The following is a 20,508-nucleotide window of genomic DNA, read 5'->3' on the forward strand; positions in this document are numbered from 1 at the left end:
CTGTTGAAACAAAGCGGTTTACACATGAAATGACTCTGTCTACAGTGCTCAAACGTGTAGTACAAAAATACACCCACAAGACACAATAAAGAACTCATAAACCAATGTCCAGGACTGTGTTACATAGGTTGAAAAAAGACCTAGCTTCATCAAGTTCAACCTTCCTCCACCAATTGTATATTTTGTCACTAGTTTAACATTAGCCTACAATGTTATGTGTATTGAGGAAATCATCCAGCCCTTTATTTAAAGCTGTTATAGTGTCAGCCATTACTACCTCTTGTGGTCGGGCATTCCACAATCCAACTGCTCTGACTGTAAAGGACCCTTTCCTGTTTAAGTATTGGAATCGCCTTTCTTCCACCCGTAATGAGTGCCCCCTGGTCCTTAGTATGGTCTTTGGAAGGAATAAGTCATGTGCTAGTCCTTTGTACTGACCACACATATATTTATACATGTAAATGAGATCTCCTCTGACGCATTGCTCTCTGTGTACAGTATAGGCGATGGCATGATCGCAGCTTTAATTCCCCTAAAAGGACTATTAAATACAGTAAAAAGTTTTAAAACCTTTTTAACCCCTTAAAGACGGAGCCAATTGTGTCCTTAATGACCAGGCCAAATTTTACAATTCTGACCACTGTCACTTTATGAGGTAATTACTCTGGAACGCTTCAACGGATCCCCCTGATTCTGAGATTGTTTCTTCGTGACATATTGTACTTCATGATTGTGGTAAAATTTATTCGACATGACTTGCGTTTATTTGTGAAAAAAATGGAAATTTTTGAATTTTCATGCCCTTAAATCAGAGAGATATGTCACACAAAATAGTTAATAATCAACATTTCCACATATCTACTTTACATCAGCACAATTTTGGAACCAAAATTTTTTTTTTGTTAGGAAGTTATAAGGGTTAAAAGTTGACCAGCGATTTCTTTTTTTTAGGGACCACATCACATTTGAAGTGACTTTGAGGGGTCTATATGACAGAAAATACCCCAAAGTGACACCATTCTAAAAACTGCACCCCTCAAGGTGCTCAAAACCACATTCAAGAACTTTATTAACCCTTCACATGCTTCACAGGAACTGAAGCAATGTGGAAGGAAAAAATTAACATTTAACTTTTTTTCACAAAATGTTTACTTCAGACCCAATTTATTTATTTTCACAAGGGTAACGAGAGAAAATGGACCCCAAAATTTGTTGTGCAATTGCTCCTGAGTACGGACATACCCCATATGTAGGGGAAAACTATTGTTTGGGCGCACGCCAGGGCTTTGAAAGGAAGGAGTGACGTTTGGAACGCAGACTTTGATGGAATGGTGTGCGGGTGTCATGTCGCGTTTTGAGAGCCCCTGATGTGCCTAAACAGTTGAAAACCACTACAAGTTACCCCATTTTGGAAGCTATGCCCCTCAAGGATTTTATCCAGGGGTATAGTGAGAATTTTGAACCCACAGGTACTTTCACGAAAATGTAGTTTCAGCCCAAATTTATAATTTTTGCAATGAATAATAGAAGAAAACGGACCCCATAATTTGTTATGCTATTTCTCCCAAACGCGATGATGCCCCATATGTCGTCAGAAATTACTGTTAGGCCACACATCAGGGCTGAGAAGGAAGGTAGATTTTGGTAGAATAGTTTGTGGGCGACATTTGAGGAGCCGCTAAGGTGCCAGAACAGCAGAACCCCAAAAGTGATCCCATTGTAGAAATTGCAGCTCTCAATGAATTCATCTACGGCTGCAGTGACTATTATGTAACATCCACGCCAGGCTTTATTCTGGAGAATTCCAAATATGCCAGTTTAGTGCCCATACATTGTGCCCCCATATATTGTAGTGCCCCCATACATTTCTCCTGGTGACACACACCCGGTATATTAAGTGCTCTCCCCGCTACACAATAATGCCAAACATGTGGCCGCTTACTGCGGTTTAGGCACAGTGGGACACAAACGGAGGGGGCATTTGGATTTGGGAGCACAGAATTCACTGGATTTTATTTGAAGGGGCGGGAGCCATGTCGCTTTTCCAGAGTCTTTGTTCTACCAGTAACGTGGGACCCCACATAGTCCCAGGGACAGATGGCGGACCTGAGAGGGGGCTGGTTTTGTGTGGGATAAATTAGGGGTTTTATTGGTAACATTTTGGGGTACATAATTTTTGATTTGTTCCAGAATAAAACTGGATCGCCAGTCTACGCTGAGCACTTATAACGGGGTTTCTGTGTAAATCCCACAAAAATGTGATTCAGACGAAACCCCCAATGGAACCACCCACCACAAAGAGGCAGATGGAGACACTTTGGAGTCTGTTTGACGTCTGCTCCGGTGGTCTTTATCTTTTTAGGCGCACATAGATCTGTGGTCGTCCACACCTGTGTGCTAAAAAAAGCCTAAAATGATGGTACGCCGCCGGAACAGAGACCAGTCCATCGGCCTCATAAGTGAATGGCTCCATCTGGGTTTTTTGTCAGAATTGCGGTTTTGTGGAATTTACATGGAAAACCCGGTGTACAGCGATATCAGATTGATATGAGGTTTTTTTTAGGTTTTGCTGCCATCACACAGTAAAAATGCTTTTTCTTATAAAAAGTAGTTATTTTCATCGCCATATTCTGAGAGCTGTAACTTTTTTTATTTTTCGGTGAACAGAGCTGTATGAAGGCTTATTTTTTGCGGGACAAGTTGTAGATTTTTTTGGTACCATTTTGGGGCACATAGTAATTTTTGATCGCTTTTTATTCAGATTTTTCAGACGCAGAATGAACAAAAACCAGCAATTCAGTTATTGTTTTTATTTTTTGCGCTGTTCGCCGTGCGGTAAAAGTGATAAGACCTATTTGTCCGTCGGGTCGGTACGATTACAGCGATACCTGCTTTTTTTTTTATGCTTTGCTATTTTTACAGACTAAAAACAGTATTTTTCAAAAAAGAACTTGGTTTTGCATCGTCACATTCTGACAGCTGTAACTTTATTATTTTGCCGAATGAGCCATGTTATGGCTTGTTTTTTGCAAGACGGTTTGTCGTTTTTATTTATATAATTTTTTTTTACGTACGACTTTTTGATCGCTTTTTATTCACTTTTTTGTGAGTCAGTATGATGAAAAAGTGTCATTTTCGGCGTGTTTTTTATTTTTATTTTTTACAGCATTCGCCAAACGAATTAAATAAAGTGACCATTTTATAGAGTGTGTTGTTCCAGACACAGCGATACCAATTATGTGTATGTTTTTTCGTTTATTTTTGTTTTATCACAAACGCTACATTTTGAGCAGCGAAACGGATTTTAGTGATGTATGCACTTTTTTGTGTATTTTTTTTTTACTTTTTTACATATTTTATTTAACTTTTTTTTTACTTTTTGACTAAGTCCCACTGTGGGACATGTGTGATTCTCACTTTGATAGCTGGTCTCATACTCTGCAGTACCTCTGTACTGCAGTGCATGAGACCTGTCAGTGAGTATTATTGCTGGATCTCACAGGCCACCATACCCTATGGGCATGCAGGTCATAATCCATAGAGGCAGATTCTCATGCAGATCAGTGTCCAGCCCATAGGTTGGAACAGCTCATTTACGTGTAAGAAAAACGTGGATTCTCTGGAATAAGATATCAGATCGCAGATATCAAAGTATTATTTTATGCAGCTTCCTATGACTTACATGCCCATATAGACGGTTTAGGAGGGATAATCCTGCTGACAGATTCCCTTTAAGGGACTTTTCTTTTTCTAAGTTTATTGCAGGAATGGGTTTAATCGGTGTTGCTACCTAATTCCTGCGAATTGCGCACTGAAAATGTGAGGATGGCCCTCATTTAATGACACAAGGGCTAATCCTCATGTAGATCTGCAGTAGTGCAAACGTGAAATTTATCACAGGGAAGCACGGTGGCTCAGTGCATCTGCAAGGAGTTTGTATGTTCTCCCCATGTTTGCGTGGGTTTCTTCCAGGTTCTCTGGTTTCCTCCCACACTCCAAAGACATACTGATAATGAAGGTAGATTGTGAGCCCCAATGGGGACAGAGATGATGATGTCTGTAAAGCGCTGTGGAATATAAGCAAAGCATAATAATAATAGTAATTAGATTGCATCAACCACGGAAACTGTAGGTTGACAAGTTGTGTGAACATCCTCACATTTTACACATGTATGTGTGACATCAGGTGTTACTGAGATTTTTTATGGAGCAATATGTGTAGCACTATACTGTATTTAGGGGGCACTGTGCACATTGCAGTGTCATTTGTAGAAGACATTGAGGCACTAATATTTTCAGATGACTGAAGTTTGCAGAAAGGAATATGCTAGGCCTATTTTCAAAGTGCACAGCGAATGACAATATTAAAGTTGGGGGACTTAATGTGTGGGGGCATAATTTTCTGAAGACACTATTGCACTATGAGTTTGTGTAGCTATAAAGAGAGGCTGGGAGAAATTGTTATTATGGTTTGGGCAAGAGAGAGAAGAAAAAAAAAAGAACAGTTACAGTATTATTAAGGTCGCGCTGGGAGCTTCAGTGCAAAACTCTACGGCAGGACATAAATGGATTCTCCGGTTAAAACAAGTTATCATTTTTTCCACTGGCTACGTGACAACCTATCGATCGGCCAGGATCCCCGCATCGGTCAGCAGTTCGGGGAATTTTTAGCACTGTTTGGGTAGCGCAGGCTGCGATTTTTTTCACATCAAGATTTGGTGAAAAAAATTGCTAATCTGCAATGTCCTATTGAATAACATTGGTCCGTTTTTTTCACAGACAACACTCGGACTGAAAATATGAATTGAGAAGGTGGCAAAACATTTTTTTTATTTTCTCTTCACATATGAGAACAAGTGATGCCACTCTGATCAGAATTATCGGACCGTTTTTCTCAGATGTGGAGGAATTGGTTGTGCGAACCTAACCATACAGTGATAATCTCCTGCTGATAAAATACTGATTGTATTGAAACTACAACACATAGCCTAAGGCCACGGCCCGACTATCAGTATTTGGTCAGTATTTTTTCTCAGCAGTGGAAGCCAAAACCAGGAGTGGGTGATAAATGCAGAATTGGTGACTTATTTCTATTATACCTTTTCTCTGATTGTTCCGCACCTGGTTTTGGCTTCCACTCCTGAGAAAAAATACTGATAGTGGGGCCATGGCCTTATTGTCGTTTCTTGACATATGTAATTTATCTTGGACCAGCCCGGCCTCACACTCTATTCAAGCTCCGCACTGCCCACATCTCCCTGTATGTCAGGAGGGCACAGGGATGCCGCCAGCCGCCGATAAAGCTGCACACCTGAGATTGTGATCGCCGGAGAGATTACCTGAGCAGTGTGAACAGTGTCAGTGTGGTAGAGTGTGAGGCTGTGGAAGTGACACCCACCAGACCAGCTTGAGAGAATTCTTTGTTTTTCATTCAGTTTATGGTTAATTCTATTAAGTTATAGCTCTTGGAAGATGGGGAGGAAAAAAACCAAAAGTGCAGAAAGTAAAAATGTCCTTGCTCATTAAAGGGTTAATTAAAGGGGGTAATTGTAATACTGGACTTCTCAGCTTTCCCATGATGCTCTGCTTTGCAGTAACCTGCACCCGCATCTGTAGGTCATGATCCTGGTGACCTGTCACTTAGGCTAGTCCCGTGCACTGGATTGTCGGGTCATGATCGCATCGCTCGGGATCTGCCAATAAAGATCCAATGTCCGGATCCAGCAGGTCATCACACTACATTTAGTAACATGATTCTGGTAAAACCCTGATGTTATCTACCGGGAGGCTCCCACAGTCACATGTAGGAAGTGAACCATGGCAGATTCCGGGTTCTATACCGTGGGACTAGCGCCCTCTGCAGACAAGGCTGACTGCTGATGAATACAGCACAGAATGAAAAGTCTTTCGTGTTCCTTGCGAAAGGGTTAATCGCTAAGCTCTTTACGTGTGGAATGCGTCACTAGACCGAATAAATCCTAAATAGATCCCTGTCGCTTTAAGGCGGTGGAACGCACGCTTCAGCACTCGTGACACGCACGTTCAAGGGGTTTCTTGACGTTCACTTACGCAAAATCGCTCCGCGCCTTAGATTGTCATTCAGAGGCTTCCGTTAGTCAGACATATTGTCCCAGAGGAGCCGGGAGAGGCCCTGACAGACCGGGGGCAGCATGGGTGAGATTTGGGGGTTCCAAATATGACGTTGATATGCGGGTACATAGCATGGCAAGCCTTACTACATGCCTATCCCCGGAACCCGCAGGAGGGGCTCAGGCTCCCCACCCTGGTGCCTCACTCGCCGCTGTGGGGAGTTGTCCTCCGTTTCGTACACAAGTTTCTTCATGTGCTGAAGCCTGGGGTCTTCCTGTAGAGTGCTGTGGAGTTCTGTCAGGAGCATTTCCTGCTCTCAGTGGCCATGCTGGAGCTGGCAGCCACTGCTCCTGTGTATGTCAGGGGACCCCCTCATAGTGCAGGGCTTCTGTATGGGGCTCAGGGTTACCCTACCCCAAGCCTGGACAACACTTTACACCAACACCAGCGCCCCTCCTGCTGGTCTGCAGCTCCTGGCAGTGGCCACTAACCAGTGTGACTGCCGCAGTAGTATACCACTCAGTACACTACAATACCTAGCTTCCATCTAGCCTCTGCTATAGCTGGTAATTAGGGGTGCCGGACCCCCACTGATGACCGATCCAGACATCAGCTCACCAAAATCATAGCAGTGTTATGTGCTATGCCGTTATTGCATGTATATAGCATACATTGTCTTGTGCAATGCATGGCGTCACACGTAGCTAGGAGAGCCGCTATGCGTGACAAGTAGACAGTCCCTTCTGTCTTGGCACTAAATGCTGCCTATGGCCTGCAAGAATCAACAATCCGCAGAGGTGCATTGTACTGATGGCGTATAGTGGTTACAGGGCTCAACGCAGTATAAATACAACGTCAGCATATGGGGAGCCTAAATGTAAGTTGTATTTCTACATAAAAAAGTCTCTCAAAAAAGAAAGAGCAAACACAAATAAGCTTCTAAAAGGTACTGTGTGTGTCCAAATAACTGCTTATGGTTTCTCTTAATGGCATTAGTCTGAGCACATATCAACAGTGTGCAGGGTATTGGAATAATCGCAGTAGACACGTCCCCAAAGTGTCGGGTAACATGTATACAGGGTTGTCGCCCTATTTTTACATATTAACTGGACCAGAAATCACACGGTCCTGAAGTTTTATGAACATAAACTGTGCCCCTTTTTTGGACTGTCTGTGATTGTCTGGACAGTTGGTATACCCCAGCATGTATGTTGCCTGACTGTACTATCACCACTCGTTTGCTGATTTTCTATGGCCTGCAAGCTACAGATTTCACCTTCTTTCTTACTAAGGCGATGTGAATGTGGCCGGCCAGTCAGCGGACTAGCATTAGTTTATACCCCACTTTGTTGTTACTGACAACCTGAACTTGTTAGCTACCGTAGCTCAGTGGCTGCATGAACAATGGATGTCTCAGGCAGGTGCCCCTCCTAGCAGTAGAATGGGGGTCTATTGAAACCTCAACTGGCAATGGCCACATCCCAACATATTTTAAAATAAGAGGTATTGTTTGTTCCCAATTGAACTCAAGCCAATCGAGCTGTACGGATAAGCTATAAAGTCTGTGGTGGGAAAACTCTTTTACATTAGTGGATTTATTTCAATCTGACATGTTGACAACGGAAAATAAACTATTGTTTAAAGGGAACCTGTAATCTGAATCAGAGCCTGGCTCCACACTTGCAGTGTTTTTCTCTGAAATGCTTGGTGGCCATAGCCGGAGACTAGATAAATCCAGTGCTGCCCCTTGCTGCCTTCTACCAGAGCTCGTGCAGGTGATTGGCCAGTCTCTCCCACAGCGATTTTTAAAGTATATTGTCTCTGAAATGCCAGATTCATGACTCCCGTGGTTTGGGAGCATGAATTAGGTGACCGGTTTCCTTTAAAGTAAACCTGATAATTGACTCATGCTGCCTGAACCTCAGACGGCATGTATCAGATGCTGACTATCATTTCTGCCAGGTATGTTTACCCTGCATTTGAGAAAAAAAAATATGCATTTAAAAGCCACTGGGGACCATGTCGCTTGGGTGACTGCTCCAATGACTCCCCGTAGAGGCTTATAGAGAAAGAATGCAATATTGAGCAGCGTCTTTAGACGCACAGTGGGCATCAGTTTTCATGAAATCACATCCATTTTGCTTGGAAAGTTAAAATGCAGCCGACTTCCTGCACAGAAAAAAAAAAAAACTGAAAAAGATGCAGCATTTATGCTATGTGTAAACACAGCCTTAGACCCCTATATCCTGTTGAGCATAGGGGGACATACTGTGAGCAGTACAGAATTGAAGGTATACCTACCCTGCTTACATTCTGATGTGGGAGTTAGGGTGCTTTCACCTTGTGTTTAGGCACCTGTTCAGTTGTGCCCATGGGGCCATAGACTATAATGGTGCAGAGAACAGAAAGTGTAAGTGTATTATTGGGCATAGTGGCCAGTGTGAAAATTGTAAGATTTTTGTTATGATTATTATTTTTTTTTTTTTAAGTGATATGGAAAATTGAAAAGGTAAAAAATATGTAAAAAAAAAAAAAAACCCGATACATTTATCAATACTTGATTTAATCCTTTAATGACTTATGAAGTACTATGGCCGTCATAAGTTGTCTCCCTGTCTTTGATGCAGGCTCGCACACAGAGCCCGCATTTTTCCCAGCAGATAATGGCTGAATTATTTGCCTCTAATAGCTGCGGGTGAAGTGGAGCTCTGCCCACAGCTGTTAACCTACAAAAAGCCACTGTCGATCTGTGACAGCTGCATTAACAGCGCACCAGCAGGGGGATGCGCCGTCCTATCCCTTTATCGGCACTCCCTCGATGTGATCGATAAATGTCTATTCTATTCCTGATCTAAGGATCTCGGCTTTTAGTTGAGATGAATCTGTGCTGTACTTTATGTACACGCTCAGTAGTGAGGAAGTGCTGTGGAGTCGGAGGTTTGGCTTACCGACTCCACAGCCCTGCTTTTAATAAAGGAATAAACAGTCTCTTCTTAAAATTAATCAATAGTAAAGGAATAGTTAAGTGTTGCCCCTATAAGAAAATTCCTGTCCTCAGTTTGTTTTAAAAAGACAAATTGTGCTTAACTCATTGCATTTACTAGCGAGTCTCCACCGCTGTTCCAAGGATCTAATATTCGATGCAACGCTGTTGTCCTATCGACAGTGCGGCAGTCAGTCGGTGCACTCTGCCCCGCTCAGAGCCACTTTCGTTGGTTGACTGTTTTTTGTTTTTTTCTTTGCCAATATTAGACTTGCATTTACTACACTGATGCTTCTGTTTGTCGCTGCGTAAACTTACCGGCGGTGTGGCTTTAGGAGCTGCAGCATGTCAATTTCTGTTGCCAATTTCTAGTCTCCACAACAGAAATTTCCACAATAGAATGGACAGGATGCGTTATATGCGCGTGGTTCAGTGAACACATGCTTATTTAACTGCGTGGTTAGGACGCAGTGCTTTGGACGCAGCTAATATACGCTGCGTCCAAAGCGCTGCTTCTTCCTGATTGTGGGAACGTAGCCTTAGGCTAAGTCTCCACGATGCAGAAATGCTGCAGATTTTTTCCGCATCTCCCAGGAAAAACGCATGCGGATTTTACATGCGTTTTTCCCGCCAGATAGAAGCGTTTGTCAAGCGTTTTTGCATGCATTTCTGCATGCGGGTTATCAAGCGCTTTTCCAAGCGATTTTAGCATCACTTGGAAAGTGCTTGACAACTTGGTCACACTATATAAATCCATGCAACCTGCATGGATTTATATAGTGTGACCAAGTTAATAGTTAAAAAAAAGAATAAAAATGGTAAAAAATAAAGATTATACTTACCTTCTGATGGCCCCCGGTCTTTTCTGTGCTGCGTCCGGTCTCTTGTATGGCTCGCGGTGGTGTGAAAGGACCTTTCATGATGTCATTTAGTCATGTGACAGGTCACGCGACCGCCGACGTCAGCGGTCGTGTGACCTGTCACATGACTAAATGTCGTCATGGAAGGTCCTTTTAGACCATCGCGAGCCGTACAAGAGACCGGACGCATCGCTGATTTGACCGGGGGCCATCGGAAGGTAAGTATAATCTTTATTTTAAATTCTTTTTTTTACAGGTACTATGGTACCCGGGTTTGGAGGAGAGTCTGGGTACTATCCACACATTGAATCGCTTAATATCCGCAAGTGCACGTGTAGTCATTAGGATAATAAGCGATTCAGTACAAGTCAATGGCACAATTACGTTGCGTGTCCGCAAAATTAATGGACATGCGTATTTTTCCACAGCGGAAATTTCCGTAGCATGTGCACTTCACATGCGGATTATCATTGGGGACCATGGGGCACGTATTACCAAGAGTTTTTTAAGTGTTTTCGCTGCAGAAATTCCGCGGCAAAAACTCTTGAAAAACGTATAGTGGGCACGCAGCCTTACAGGGAGTCTGTTTTGTTTTTAGCAACAGGCAACCGTTATAAAAAATGGATCCCTTGCATTACTGAAACAAACAGAAACAGAGAGACAACTTGGAGTATTATGGGTTCCATTACAAGTCAGTTTTTAGAATGGAAGAAAAAGCGCAGCATGCAGAACTTAGTTTTTAGAACGAAAGATTGAGACAGACCCCATATATTAATCATTTGGACCCCTGTACTTCCATTTGAATCAGTTGTACAGTGAATCTGTTTTTCACATAAATTCCGTTTGTGTCTTCCTCAAAATGGAAAAGAGAAACTGAATGTCGAAATGCTAGCCTTAAATAGAACAAATATATATGTAGATAAAATTGGAATCGTCACAGCTGTAAAGCAGGACTAATCTTGCACAGTGAACAATGTTTATAGACCTTTCACCAGTTTTAGAATGTTAATTTGGCCACATTATGGAATAGTGATTGTCGAGCTGAACAAAATGTTTTTTTATTTCTCACCTCCATTACCAAGATATTAGCTTTGTAAAGTTTAGATTCTAATTTTTGCCAAGACCAAGGGGGCATTAAAAGAGATTCTTCTCTGGTGGCGTTTTTTTTTCCAACATATGACACTACTCAGTCATAAACTGGAGGCGTCGGAATGATACATGGTAAAATTGATGTCTAACCAGGTCACACAGATCTAACTGCCAGGAGAGCAGAGCTGTGTGTCATTACATACACCTCTGCTACTCTCCTCTCATTGCAGCCAGTGTGTGAGGAAGGGGAGGAGAGCGACAAGAGATGTTTGTAAGGACACACAGCTCTGCAATCTGGCAGTGAGGTCAGTGAGGAGAGCAGGTCTGTGTGTTATTAGATGTCTTTCCATATTGCCCAGAGAAAGCAGAGTCTGACCTTCCCTGGGAACGTGTTCTTATTTTCCCTTGCCTGACGCCTACTGGTCATCCCCATACAGGGGAATAAGTACATCCTTCCCCAGTGACGAGCCTTTACTAACACATCCTTGATCTTAGCTTGCGAAGTTTACATTGTAATTTTCATCTCAGAGATGAGAAAATAAAAAATACATTTTGTTCAGCTCTGCAGCCACTATTCCATGATGTGGCCAGTTTAACATGCTAAAACTGGTGAAAGGTCCTCTTTAAAAATAAAAATAAAACTAGTAAATGTGACCAGGATTTTGATTTATTTTATCGCCATCTGTCTTCTTACGATAGGGTTGTATTTCCAAAGTACAGTAGCAATAGTGATATTATATCACTGTATATGATTTGTGGCATGTAAGCTCACTAGTGTTATGAACTGTTGATATCGTTGATCGAGGACATTGTCATAAACAGTATAATTTTTTTTTTTTTAATCTTCATAATTGTGCAAATGCTGAACAATATGATTTTTTTTTTCTTCTAGACTCCTTAGCGAGCCCCGGGAAGGACAACAGTCGCATGAAGAGCTACAAGAACAAGGCTCTAAACCCTGAGGAGATGCGCAGGCGGCGTGAAGAAGAAGGAATCCAGCTCCGAAAACAGAAGCGTGAAGAACAGGCTAGAACTTTTATCTTTAATTTCATTGTTATACATTGTGTAATATAAGTGACTGTTTACGTACCTTCCGTAGAAGGTACAGTATGTGTGGCGTTGGCAGCTTGCTAGGCCATCTATTTTTACAGATCCTCCCAGCAACTTCATTTCTGGTGTGAAGGTATAGGAGTCCTCCATTCTAGAGAATGATGGTGGCAGACCACCCTCTGGACCCTCTAGTATTTGTAATCTACTCGGTGGATAGGATCTATGAAGTCCACATGTCTTAATAGCGCATATAGCCACAGGTTGTCTTCATGCTACTATCTGAATGGTATAGTAACTGTGGGCTCACTATTTGATTAGAAAGGAAAAGACAACTTAGTAATGGTGTTTAAGGGAGATAAAAAAAAAAAATCAGAATGTTCAGGTTCTATTTAATTTCTTAGTATGTACAATACGTGAAGTTCAGCTGTGACATTATTCTGGGAAGAAAATCTCTGTAGGAATTGTTCAGTTCTCCAACAATGACAAGTATACCGTAATTATTCTTATCTGACTAGAAAATGTCTTTTTCCTCCTTCGCAGCTTTTTAAGCGTCGCAATGTGGAACTGGTTTCTGAAGATGCATCCATGTTTGATGGGCCTTTGATGGACTCTTATGTCAGCTCTACCACTTCTGGGGTATGTTTAGAACGAGAGATGAAATATACTAATTATCTCGTTTCTATCACATTAGCCAACTTTTTTAATTTTTCTATAAATCCAGAATATTTGGTACTTTTAGCAACTGCCTGTTTTTTTTTTTTCTTTAATGCAATAGTAATAGTGAAGTGAATTTCCTTTTGTCTACTGATAGGATGGAGTGATCACCCGGGAAATGGTTGGACTACTACTATCTGATGATCCTGACTTGCAGTTGGCTACAACACAGAAATTTCGAAAGCTGCTATCGAAGGGTGTGTATGAATATTGCACATTGCTGTCATTGAGAGGCTCATATTATCAAATCATTATGTAAATGTTGGTGAAGTATTTGTCTATCCTATTTATATAAACCTCTAAAATGATGATCACGGAAACTCACCTCGTTTTTTCCTATCACTTTGTTTTAGAGCCAAATCCCCCAATAGATGAAGTGATCAATGCTCCTGGTGTAGTAGAGCGATTTGTGGATTTTCTTAAAAGGAGTGATAACTATACACTACAGGTGCGTGCAGTAAAGTAGAAAAAAGCTGATTGTAAGGTAGAGAGATGCCCAGAATTCATGATTGCTATTGTATGTCACAGTTTGAAGCTGCCTGGGCCTTGACAAACATTGCTTCGGGCACATCACAACAAACGAAGATTGTGATAGAAGCAGGAGCTGTGCCAATCTTTATCCAGTTGCTAAACTCTGAGTATGAAGATGTTCAGGAGCAGGTTTGACTATCCTCTTTGTTTGCCCTGTGTGTTTTTTTGCTTCTCGTTCTGTCTTTTTCTGGTCATTTTTGAGACTGTAATATACTGTGGGTTCCTGCAGGCGGTGTGGGCCTTGGGCAATATTGCTGGTGACAGCTCAGTGTGCCGAGACTATGTGCTGAGTTGTGACATCCTTGCTCCTCTTCTTAAGTAAGTATATTATGCAGATCAGTCAAGTGTAACATTGTGTGTGTATTTAAGAATATGCCTGATGATGTGCAACTGTAAGTTTTATGGTGATATTTGTACAGCGGTATTTTCCCTTTTTTTTCCCATTTCAGTCTTCTTACTAAGTCAAGCCGTCTTACCATGACCAGAAATGCTGTATGGGCCTTGTCTAACCTGTGCCGTGGAAAGAACCCACCTCCAGACTTTGACAAAGTTTGTATTAATTTTAATTTTATTTTATAATTTTACTTACTGTAAAGAACACAGTTGTTTTTTGACACTTTAAAGAATTTATACAATCATTTTTCTTCTATTGTTTTGCTTTTTCTAGGTATCTCAGTGTCTTCCTGTGTTATCACGACTCCTGTTCACCAGTGACTCGGACTTATTGGCAGATGCTTGCTGGGCACTCTCATACCTTTCTGATGGTCCCAATGAAAAGATCCAAGCAGTTATTGATTCGGGGGTCTGTCGTAGACTGGTGGAACTCTTAATGTTAGTGTCAAATCTTTGCGGAGTGGGTACTTTGCTCAGCTATAGCAATCGCAGAAGAAACATTAATTGGCCTTTTGACTCCAGATTTGTAACATTTACACGTTTTTCATGCTGGTACTGATGAGAAGGTGTGCTGGAGTCAGAGGTTCCTGATTTGTTAAGATGCATGCACCTCTTAATGAATCTGGAGAGTCTGAAAAGTGGCGCATGCATCTCACCACTAATGTTACTCCAGCATGGAGTAAGATTAGAAAGAAACACCACAGCACATCATGAATATGATGAGCGGGGGGGTACCACATCTCTCTCCCAGCTCTGCCCAGTTTATTAGAGCTGGGAGAAAATGGTATGAGAACTCTAAAAGTCGCTAAAGTTTTGTAAAGTTTATAGCGAATCAATGACTGCACTTGTTTTTCTTTTTATATAGCTAACTTTTCCTTTTTCTTTTTTTCTACACTAAGGCACAACGATTACAAAGTGGCTTCACCTGCCTTGAGAGCTGTAGGGAACATCGTGACAGGAGATGACATCCAGACACAGGTGAGAAACAAATTTGTCAATTTTTACCGAAGAAAAATTGCACCAGATTTATTAAGATAACAAATATGAAGGGGGAAACCAGATCAAAGATTCAAATGGATCACTCCATATCATGCTAGGTTTTTCCACCCTGGATAAGTGGGTGTGTTATCGATTTCTTCCTCCACAGCCTTTTAATGACTCGTGCGCTAGTTCCTTGCCACTTTGCTTACTAACAGTGCAGCTCTTTTTTAGGAAAAGTCATGTTCTGTACAGGTATGCCTGCCCTTGACACAAAGCATACACCACATATCTTTTTTGTTTCTTCATCTTTCTTCTCCATCTGGCCCAAAACAGCCTTGATAACAGCCTTGGCCCTCAATTTGTTGCCCAGACTTATCTTTTCTGTAGCAGTCATGTCCCCACCTCCTGTTAGAGACTACCATGCCAAATCTGAAATTTGTATGCTTTACAGTAAAACCTTAAGCAATATTTTTTTTCTGCAGGTTATCTTAAACTGCTCTGCTCTTCCTTGTCTATTACATCTTCTGAGTAGCCCAAAGGAGTCTATCCGAAAAGAGGCCTGTTGGACCATCTCTAATATCACTGCTGGCAATAGAGCCCAAATACAGGTAATGTGAGTATGACCCAATGTAAGGGTCCTTAGTGGACCTTCACTTTTTTAGACGTAACAGTGCTATTTAGTAGAACGCGGCCTAAGTCTAGTGTTCTGATATGAAGTTGGGATAATAAACCAATATTTTCTTGGGTTATTCATGCTTCACCAATAAACTACAGATGGTTTTGACCCTGTTAAACTTGTTTTGTCTGGGGGAATAAAAAACCTTGCCAGATGGAAATGACCATCCCATATCCTTCCCATGCAGTTCTCCATTAATGTTGCAGCTCTAGTGCGGTTTAGGTTTTTCAAAGCTCTTTCTATTGAAAACCATTAGATTCATTTAGACTTTTGTTTCCCTTCAACTTTTTGTAGCAAAATGCGAATAACTAGTAGCTTTTAGCCACTATTTAATTAGCAGAACCCTTCGGTGGCTTTTGTTTTTTGCATGAATTTATGTTAATTTGTTTCCAGGCCGTTGCCGATGCCAATATATTTCCAGTATTGATTGAGATTTTACAAAAAGCAGAATTTCGCACACGAAAAGAAGCTGCCTGGGCCATCACAAATGCCACATCTGGGGGTACCTCAGAGCAGATCCGGTAATAATAGCTACTGAATATACATATTGAAAACTTGTGTAAAAAGCATCAGGATTAAATCTCATCTAAACATGGATAATTTAATTATGTTCATTTATTTTAGATACCTGGTGGATCTGGGTTGTATCAAACCACTTTGTGATCTCCTGACAGTCATGGATTCAAAAATAGTGCAAGTAGCTCTGAATGGACTAGAAAATATCCTCCGTCTTGGGGATCAAGAGGCAAAACAAGGCGGTGGTGGCATAAACCCTTACTGTGGACTGATAGAAGAGGCATATGGTAAGGCTAAAAATGTTTTTCTACTATGTAGCCAATTTACTATTTTATTCTACAGTGTAGAAGGAGACTTGGCTGTCAGTGACACACACAGGCTCTCCTAGAAGAAGGTAGAAGCTTTTTTTCCCCTCTCTGATGAGCACTGATTGCGCTTTAACTGATGTATTCCCCAACACTGCTATTGCATATTGGGAAGTGTGGCCCTCCGTATTTAACACTAGGTATCCATTGGCATTGAGAAGAACATTTTAGTCTATTGGTTGCCATTGTGCACCTGGAGGCTTATGTGTGACATACTTTCAGAGAAATAATCTGAAAGGAATCAGTATGTGATAAATTAATTTTTCCAATAGATTTAACCATAAAATGAAATCTGCAGCACTAGTCGATGTTCTGGTGACCGCTTCTCGATTTCCATGTGGATTTTTTACAGTGTGTGGATGAGATCGGGAGCATGTATTGAAACATATACCGTCTTTTTAGACTTTTGGATACACCTAGGTTTAGACAATAGCAAACAATGGCAAAAAAAAGTCGTACTAATTAAAACTTCCATGGTAGTGAAGGAGATAATGTTGCTAATTTAGTTGGTCTAGGATAGAAGAAGGAATGATTATTTTATACTTTGATGTGCCCGTTATAGAACCAGAGCGTCCTATTACTCTGTATAAGGGTAGGATAGTGAAGAGTCCCAATTAGTTTAATACTAGCACTGCTGAAACACTTCAACAAAAAATGTCAAATCTGCATTGGAAATTTTTTTGCAGCACAAGTACTTCTTGAATTATGAAGCTGATCATAACTTAGTAACCAGAGACATGTGTGAGGACAAAGGTCATGTGCCAAGATTTAGGCAATTCAGCAAATATGGGACATTTAGAAAGTAGTGAATAAAAAAAGGGGGCTGGGGTGAACCACCTTAGCGTGATGCACCTCAGCTCTGGTCGCTTTTGAGGAGATTGTGTGGAAGACGACCCAGTGATGAGCCTTGCTAAAATGCAGGGACACCAGCTAGAAATGTAGGCTACAGTGCTCTCATTTTTCTGCTTTTAGCCGCAACTGCAGTAATTACCTAAGAGGAGAGGGCAACGTACCTGATGTACCATAACAGAGCCCTGCTTAGGGAGCAGAGGCTAGTTAGCTGTACCACCAGTAAAAGGCCATAGATTGGGAGCTTGGCAGGCAAGGCGGTAGAGAAAGGCCGTGAAAGGGAGATCTGTTGGGACCTGTTGTAGGTAAAGGGCTGCAACTATTGATCCACTGAGGCAGTAAGAGGAAGTCGCAGGCTATATGTATGACAAGAAGTCAATCAGATCCAGAACTGCTACTTTTATTACTGGTTAGACTCCATTCCCTGCTCTTCCCTTAGTGCTGTCTGCGCAAATAATTCTGGACCATGAGAAGAAAAGACTTTTCAGCCAGTTTTTTTGCTGCTAAAAGGTGCATTTTATGGTGCAAAACATTGCAGTACTTGGATTTGCTCATAGGTTTCTGCTGATGGTATACCTTTTATATTTTATGATATAGAGTAGTGACATTCCTCCACTGTATGGTGTGAAAGGGGTCTAACTTGGCTAAAAATACGCTGGAGCCAAGAAAGGTTAAGTCATCCATCTACACCTGCACTTTTCATTTTTTTTATATAATTCCTAAAAACAAATCTATTTTAATAGTGAATATCCTTGTTGCCATTAAATATATTTGCACTGCTCCTTTAGTAAGATCCTGCCATATATGCACGTAATAACAAAGCTACAGACAAAAGATGACTTTATTTTCCATTTTACATGCATTTTGCTTTCCCATTCTAGGTTTGGATAAAATTGAGTTCCTGCAGAGCCACGAGAATCAGGAGATCTATCAGAAAGCTTTTGAATTGATTGAACATTACTTTGGAGTGGAGGAGGAGGACCCCCAGCTTGTTCCATCAGTGGACGAGTCTCAGCAACAGTATATTTTCCAACAGACAGAAGCCCCTATGGAGGGATTTCAGCTGTGAACCTGAACCCTTAAGACAATTGGAGAATCCCTTCTCCACTGTTTGGCTAAGGTTGTGGAGAGGGATGGCTGGGAAGTCCAGCTATTTACGGTTTATTAGAAAAGTTTCTGCCACTCCTCTTAACGCTTTGTTCATGCAGAGAATTCTGTGGTTTAACCCCATACTCAACCTTATGCTGCTTTTTGCGAGGTCTGTATGCAAAGCACATACTCTCCTCTGCCTCTGAACTTTCTCTGCTTCATAAGGTTAAAATATATATATTTTTTTTCTTTTTTGTTTTCAACTTTAAAATGGACTTTTGGTATCTGAAACGCATTAGGGTTGAATGCGTGGAGTATCTGTTCTTTTTGTGCCTCAGAAAAGGAGCAGAGTCAATTGTACATCTATTTTTGTTTCCTGTTTAATGAAAAATATATAGTGCTATTTAAAGTTATAAAAAAAGAATAAATAAGTGAAATGGCTAAAGGCACTGGATAGTGGTGGTAAGGCTGAAGCAGTCATTTACACTACTTTCATAGGTTTCTCGGCGGTAACTGTGATATTTTTACTTATTGCTCCTGTGGACATTTTTATCGGGAGCTACTTGCCAGATTTCAGACATTTATTCTTGTTGACTTGAAGATGGGCACTTAGTATTTGCAACACAAGCTCATGAGTGCCTTATAGCATTACCTGCCTCTCAGAATAGTTTCAGATCTGAAAAGTCCTAGCTTATGCTCATGAAAAGCATGTTGCGTTTCAAGTGGGTATAGAGGCTACAAGTTTGCAGCCTGGACCAGTATTCTTGTAAAAGCAGAATAGTGACTTGCAGTGTAAGCATTTTCAAGAATATTGTGGAAGAAATTTTTGTTTCCCAAAGAGTGAGAAGGAAACTTGTATACTTTTACATACAGATGGCAAATGCTACCTTGTGGCAGCTTGAATAATCTACTAGTTCCACCATGTGATGAGATGATTTTGCAATTCTGCATTTGGTTTGCATTTTCACACCAGTATTACAAATAACCTCTCTTAGGTCATTATCTTTGTAACTGTGGGCCTGTATTGGTGTGAAATGCAGAATGGAATATATCTACTTGAATTAAACTAATACTTAGTTGGCTTTTAGTTCCTTTTTCTTGTTATTGCAATTTTTCTTTTTCACCAGGTTACCAGGCATTGGATGTCTATGGTTCCCAAGAGCTATGCCTTGTATACAGGAATTTTACTTATGTAAACTGCATTTCCATATCCTTCAATGTTTCCATTTTAAGGGATCAAGTTGCTAATGACTGTAAAATCTCAAGAATTTCAATCATGTGGGAATTCTTGCCATAGTTGCGTAACTTTTTTCCTAAAGAGGGCACAATACCCCACAATTTAGGGCTAGTTTCACACATGTCTGACCGGCCATGGTTACCCCGACCCGAAGTAGACAGCCTCATATATGCACATGAGACTGTCAAGTTCTTTGGTTAGGAGACCCACGGCAGGTCCGACCATTGCGGTCCATATTTGGGTCACAAAACATGATTGTGTGAAACTGGCTTTAGTGTGGCTGAAGGTGCCATCAACTAGCTTAGTTTTAGAGTATGTTAAGCTGAAAAAAGGTTCCAAGCAGGTGACTTCATCTACTAATTTGCTTATTATGATCGCGTTCAGTGCTGTTTTTGACATTGGAGGACTTCTGACATCGATTGAAAACATTGAATGCCCATTTTTTTTCAGTAAATTGACATGTACACAATACCAAAGGTAACTTCGTTTCCAGGTTCACCTTTAGAAGTAAATACAGTCTTTTGTTTTCATAGTTTTCATTTTTGGTACTATAATTTTGCTATCTATTGACAGTATTACATTCATGTAATTTTGCAATTTTAAAAATTGCAAAGTATAAATGTAAGAAATCTAAAATCTATTCAAAATCCTTGTGCATGTCTTCAGCTTGTTAAGGTCTGTTAAAGCTCTACGGTTCCTGGCATGTTTCAATTTTTACACCGCCAGAATTTGGTTTTGGTTGATAAAGTATGCATTTTACCAATTTAGTTAGCCCTAAGGATTGGCCTGCTGAGTGCTCATCAAGAACGTTCCTCTTCAATTCTCATGTGCCTTAGTTAAATACTGAAGGAAATGGTACAAACTGAAATCATAATTTGGTCATATTTCACTTGTTAGGAATATTTCTCAAAGATGTACAACTATAAAAGTAGTCAAATTGTAAAATGTAGGAGATAGAAGGACAATATGACACATGTAATTTTGTATATTAGCTATTCTGTCTTGCTTTCTGTAGCATTCTTTTTTCACATTTACTGTGAAGGTTTATACCATAAAAAAATAAAAATTCTGTTTACATAGGCATA

The 20,508-nt window shown here is 40.8% G+C and overlaps 1 protein-coding gene across 1 annotated transcript; it reads left to right on the forward strand.

Annotated features, from left to right (window-relative positions):
- Window positions 1-6,019: 6,019 nt before the first annotated feature.
- On the forward strand, window positions 6,020-19,273 carry KPNA6 (karyopherin subunit alpha 6). Its single transcript, XM_073665702.1, has 14 exons — window positions 6,020-6,174; window positions 11,915-12,048; window positions 12,613-12,708; window positions 12,884-12,983; window positions 13,140-13,234; window positions 13,315-13,446; window positions 13,547-13,635; window positions 13,767-13,866; window positions 13,985-14,148; window positions 14,610-14,688; window positions 15,174-15,299; window positions 15,761-15,888; window positions 15,992-16,170; window positions 17,979-19,273. Exons 1-14 carry the CDS (start codon window positions 6,171-6,173, stop codon window positions 18,164-18,166), a joined length of 1,614 nt encoding a protein of 537 aa, XP_073521803.1. The 5' UTR covers window positions 6,020-6,170; the 3' UTR covers window positions 18,167-19,273.
- Window positions 19,274-20,508: the final 1,235 nt, after the last annotated feature.

The sequence above is a fragment of the Phyllobates terribilis genome, unplaced genomic scaffold (assembly GCF_046119375.1).
Source record: "Phyllobates terribilis strain yellow unplaced genomic scaffold, ASM4611937v1 Scaffold_2__4_contigs__length_985480577, whole genome shotgun sequence".
NCBI lineage: Eukaryota > Metazoa > Chordata > Amphibia > Anura > Dendrobatidae > Phyllobates > Phyllobates terribilis.

What these genes read in the sequence shown, in the direction of transcription:
- KPNA6 (XM_073665702.1), top strand. An exon ending in ATGAAGATGTTCAGGAGCAG is followed by an intron (nt 13,447 to 13,546) that starts GTTTGACTATCC and finishes GGGTTCCTGCAG; the next exon opens with GCGGTGTGGGCCTTGGGCAA. An exon ending in CACCTCCAGACTTTGACAAA is followed by an intron (nt 13,867 to 13,984) that starts GTTTGTATTAAT and finishes TGCTTTTTCTAG; the next exon opens with GTATCTCAGTGTCTTCCTGT.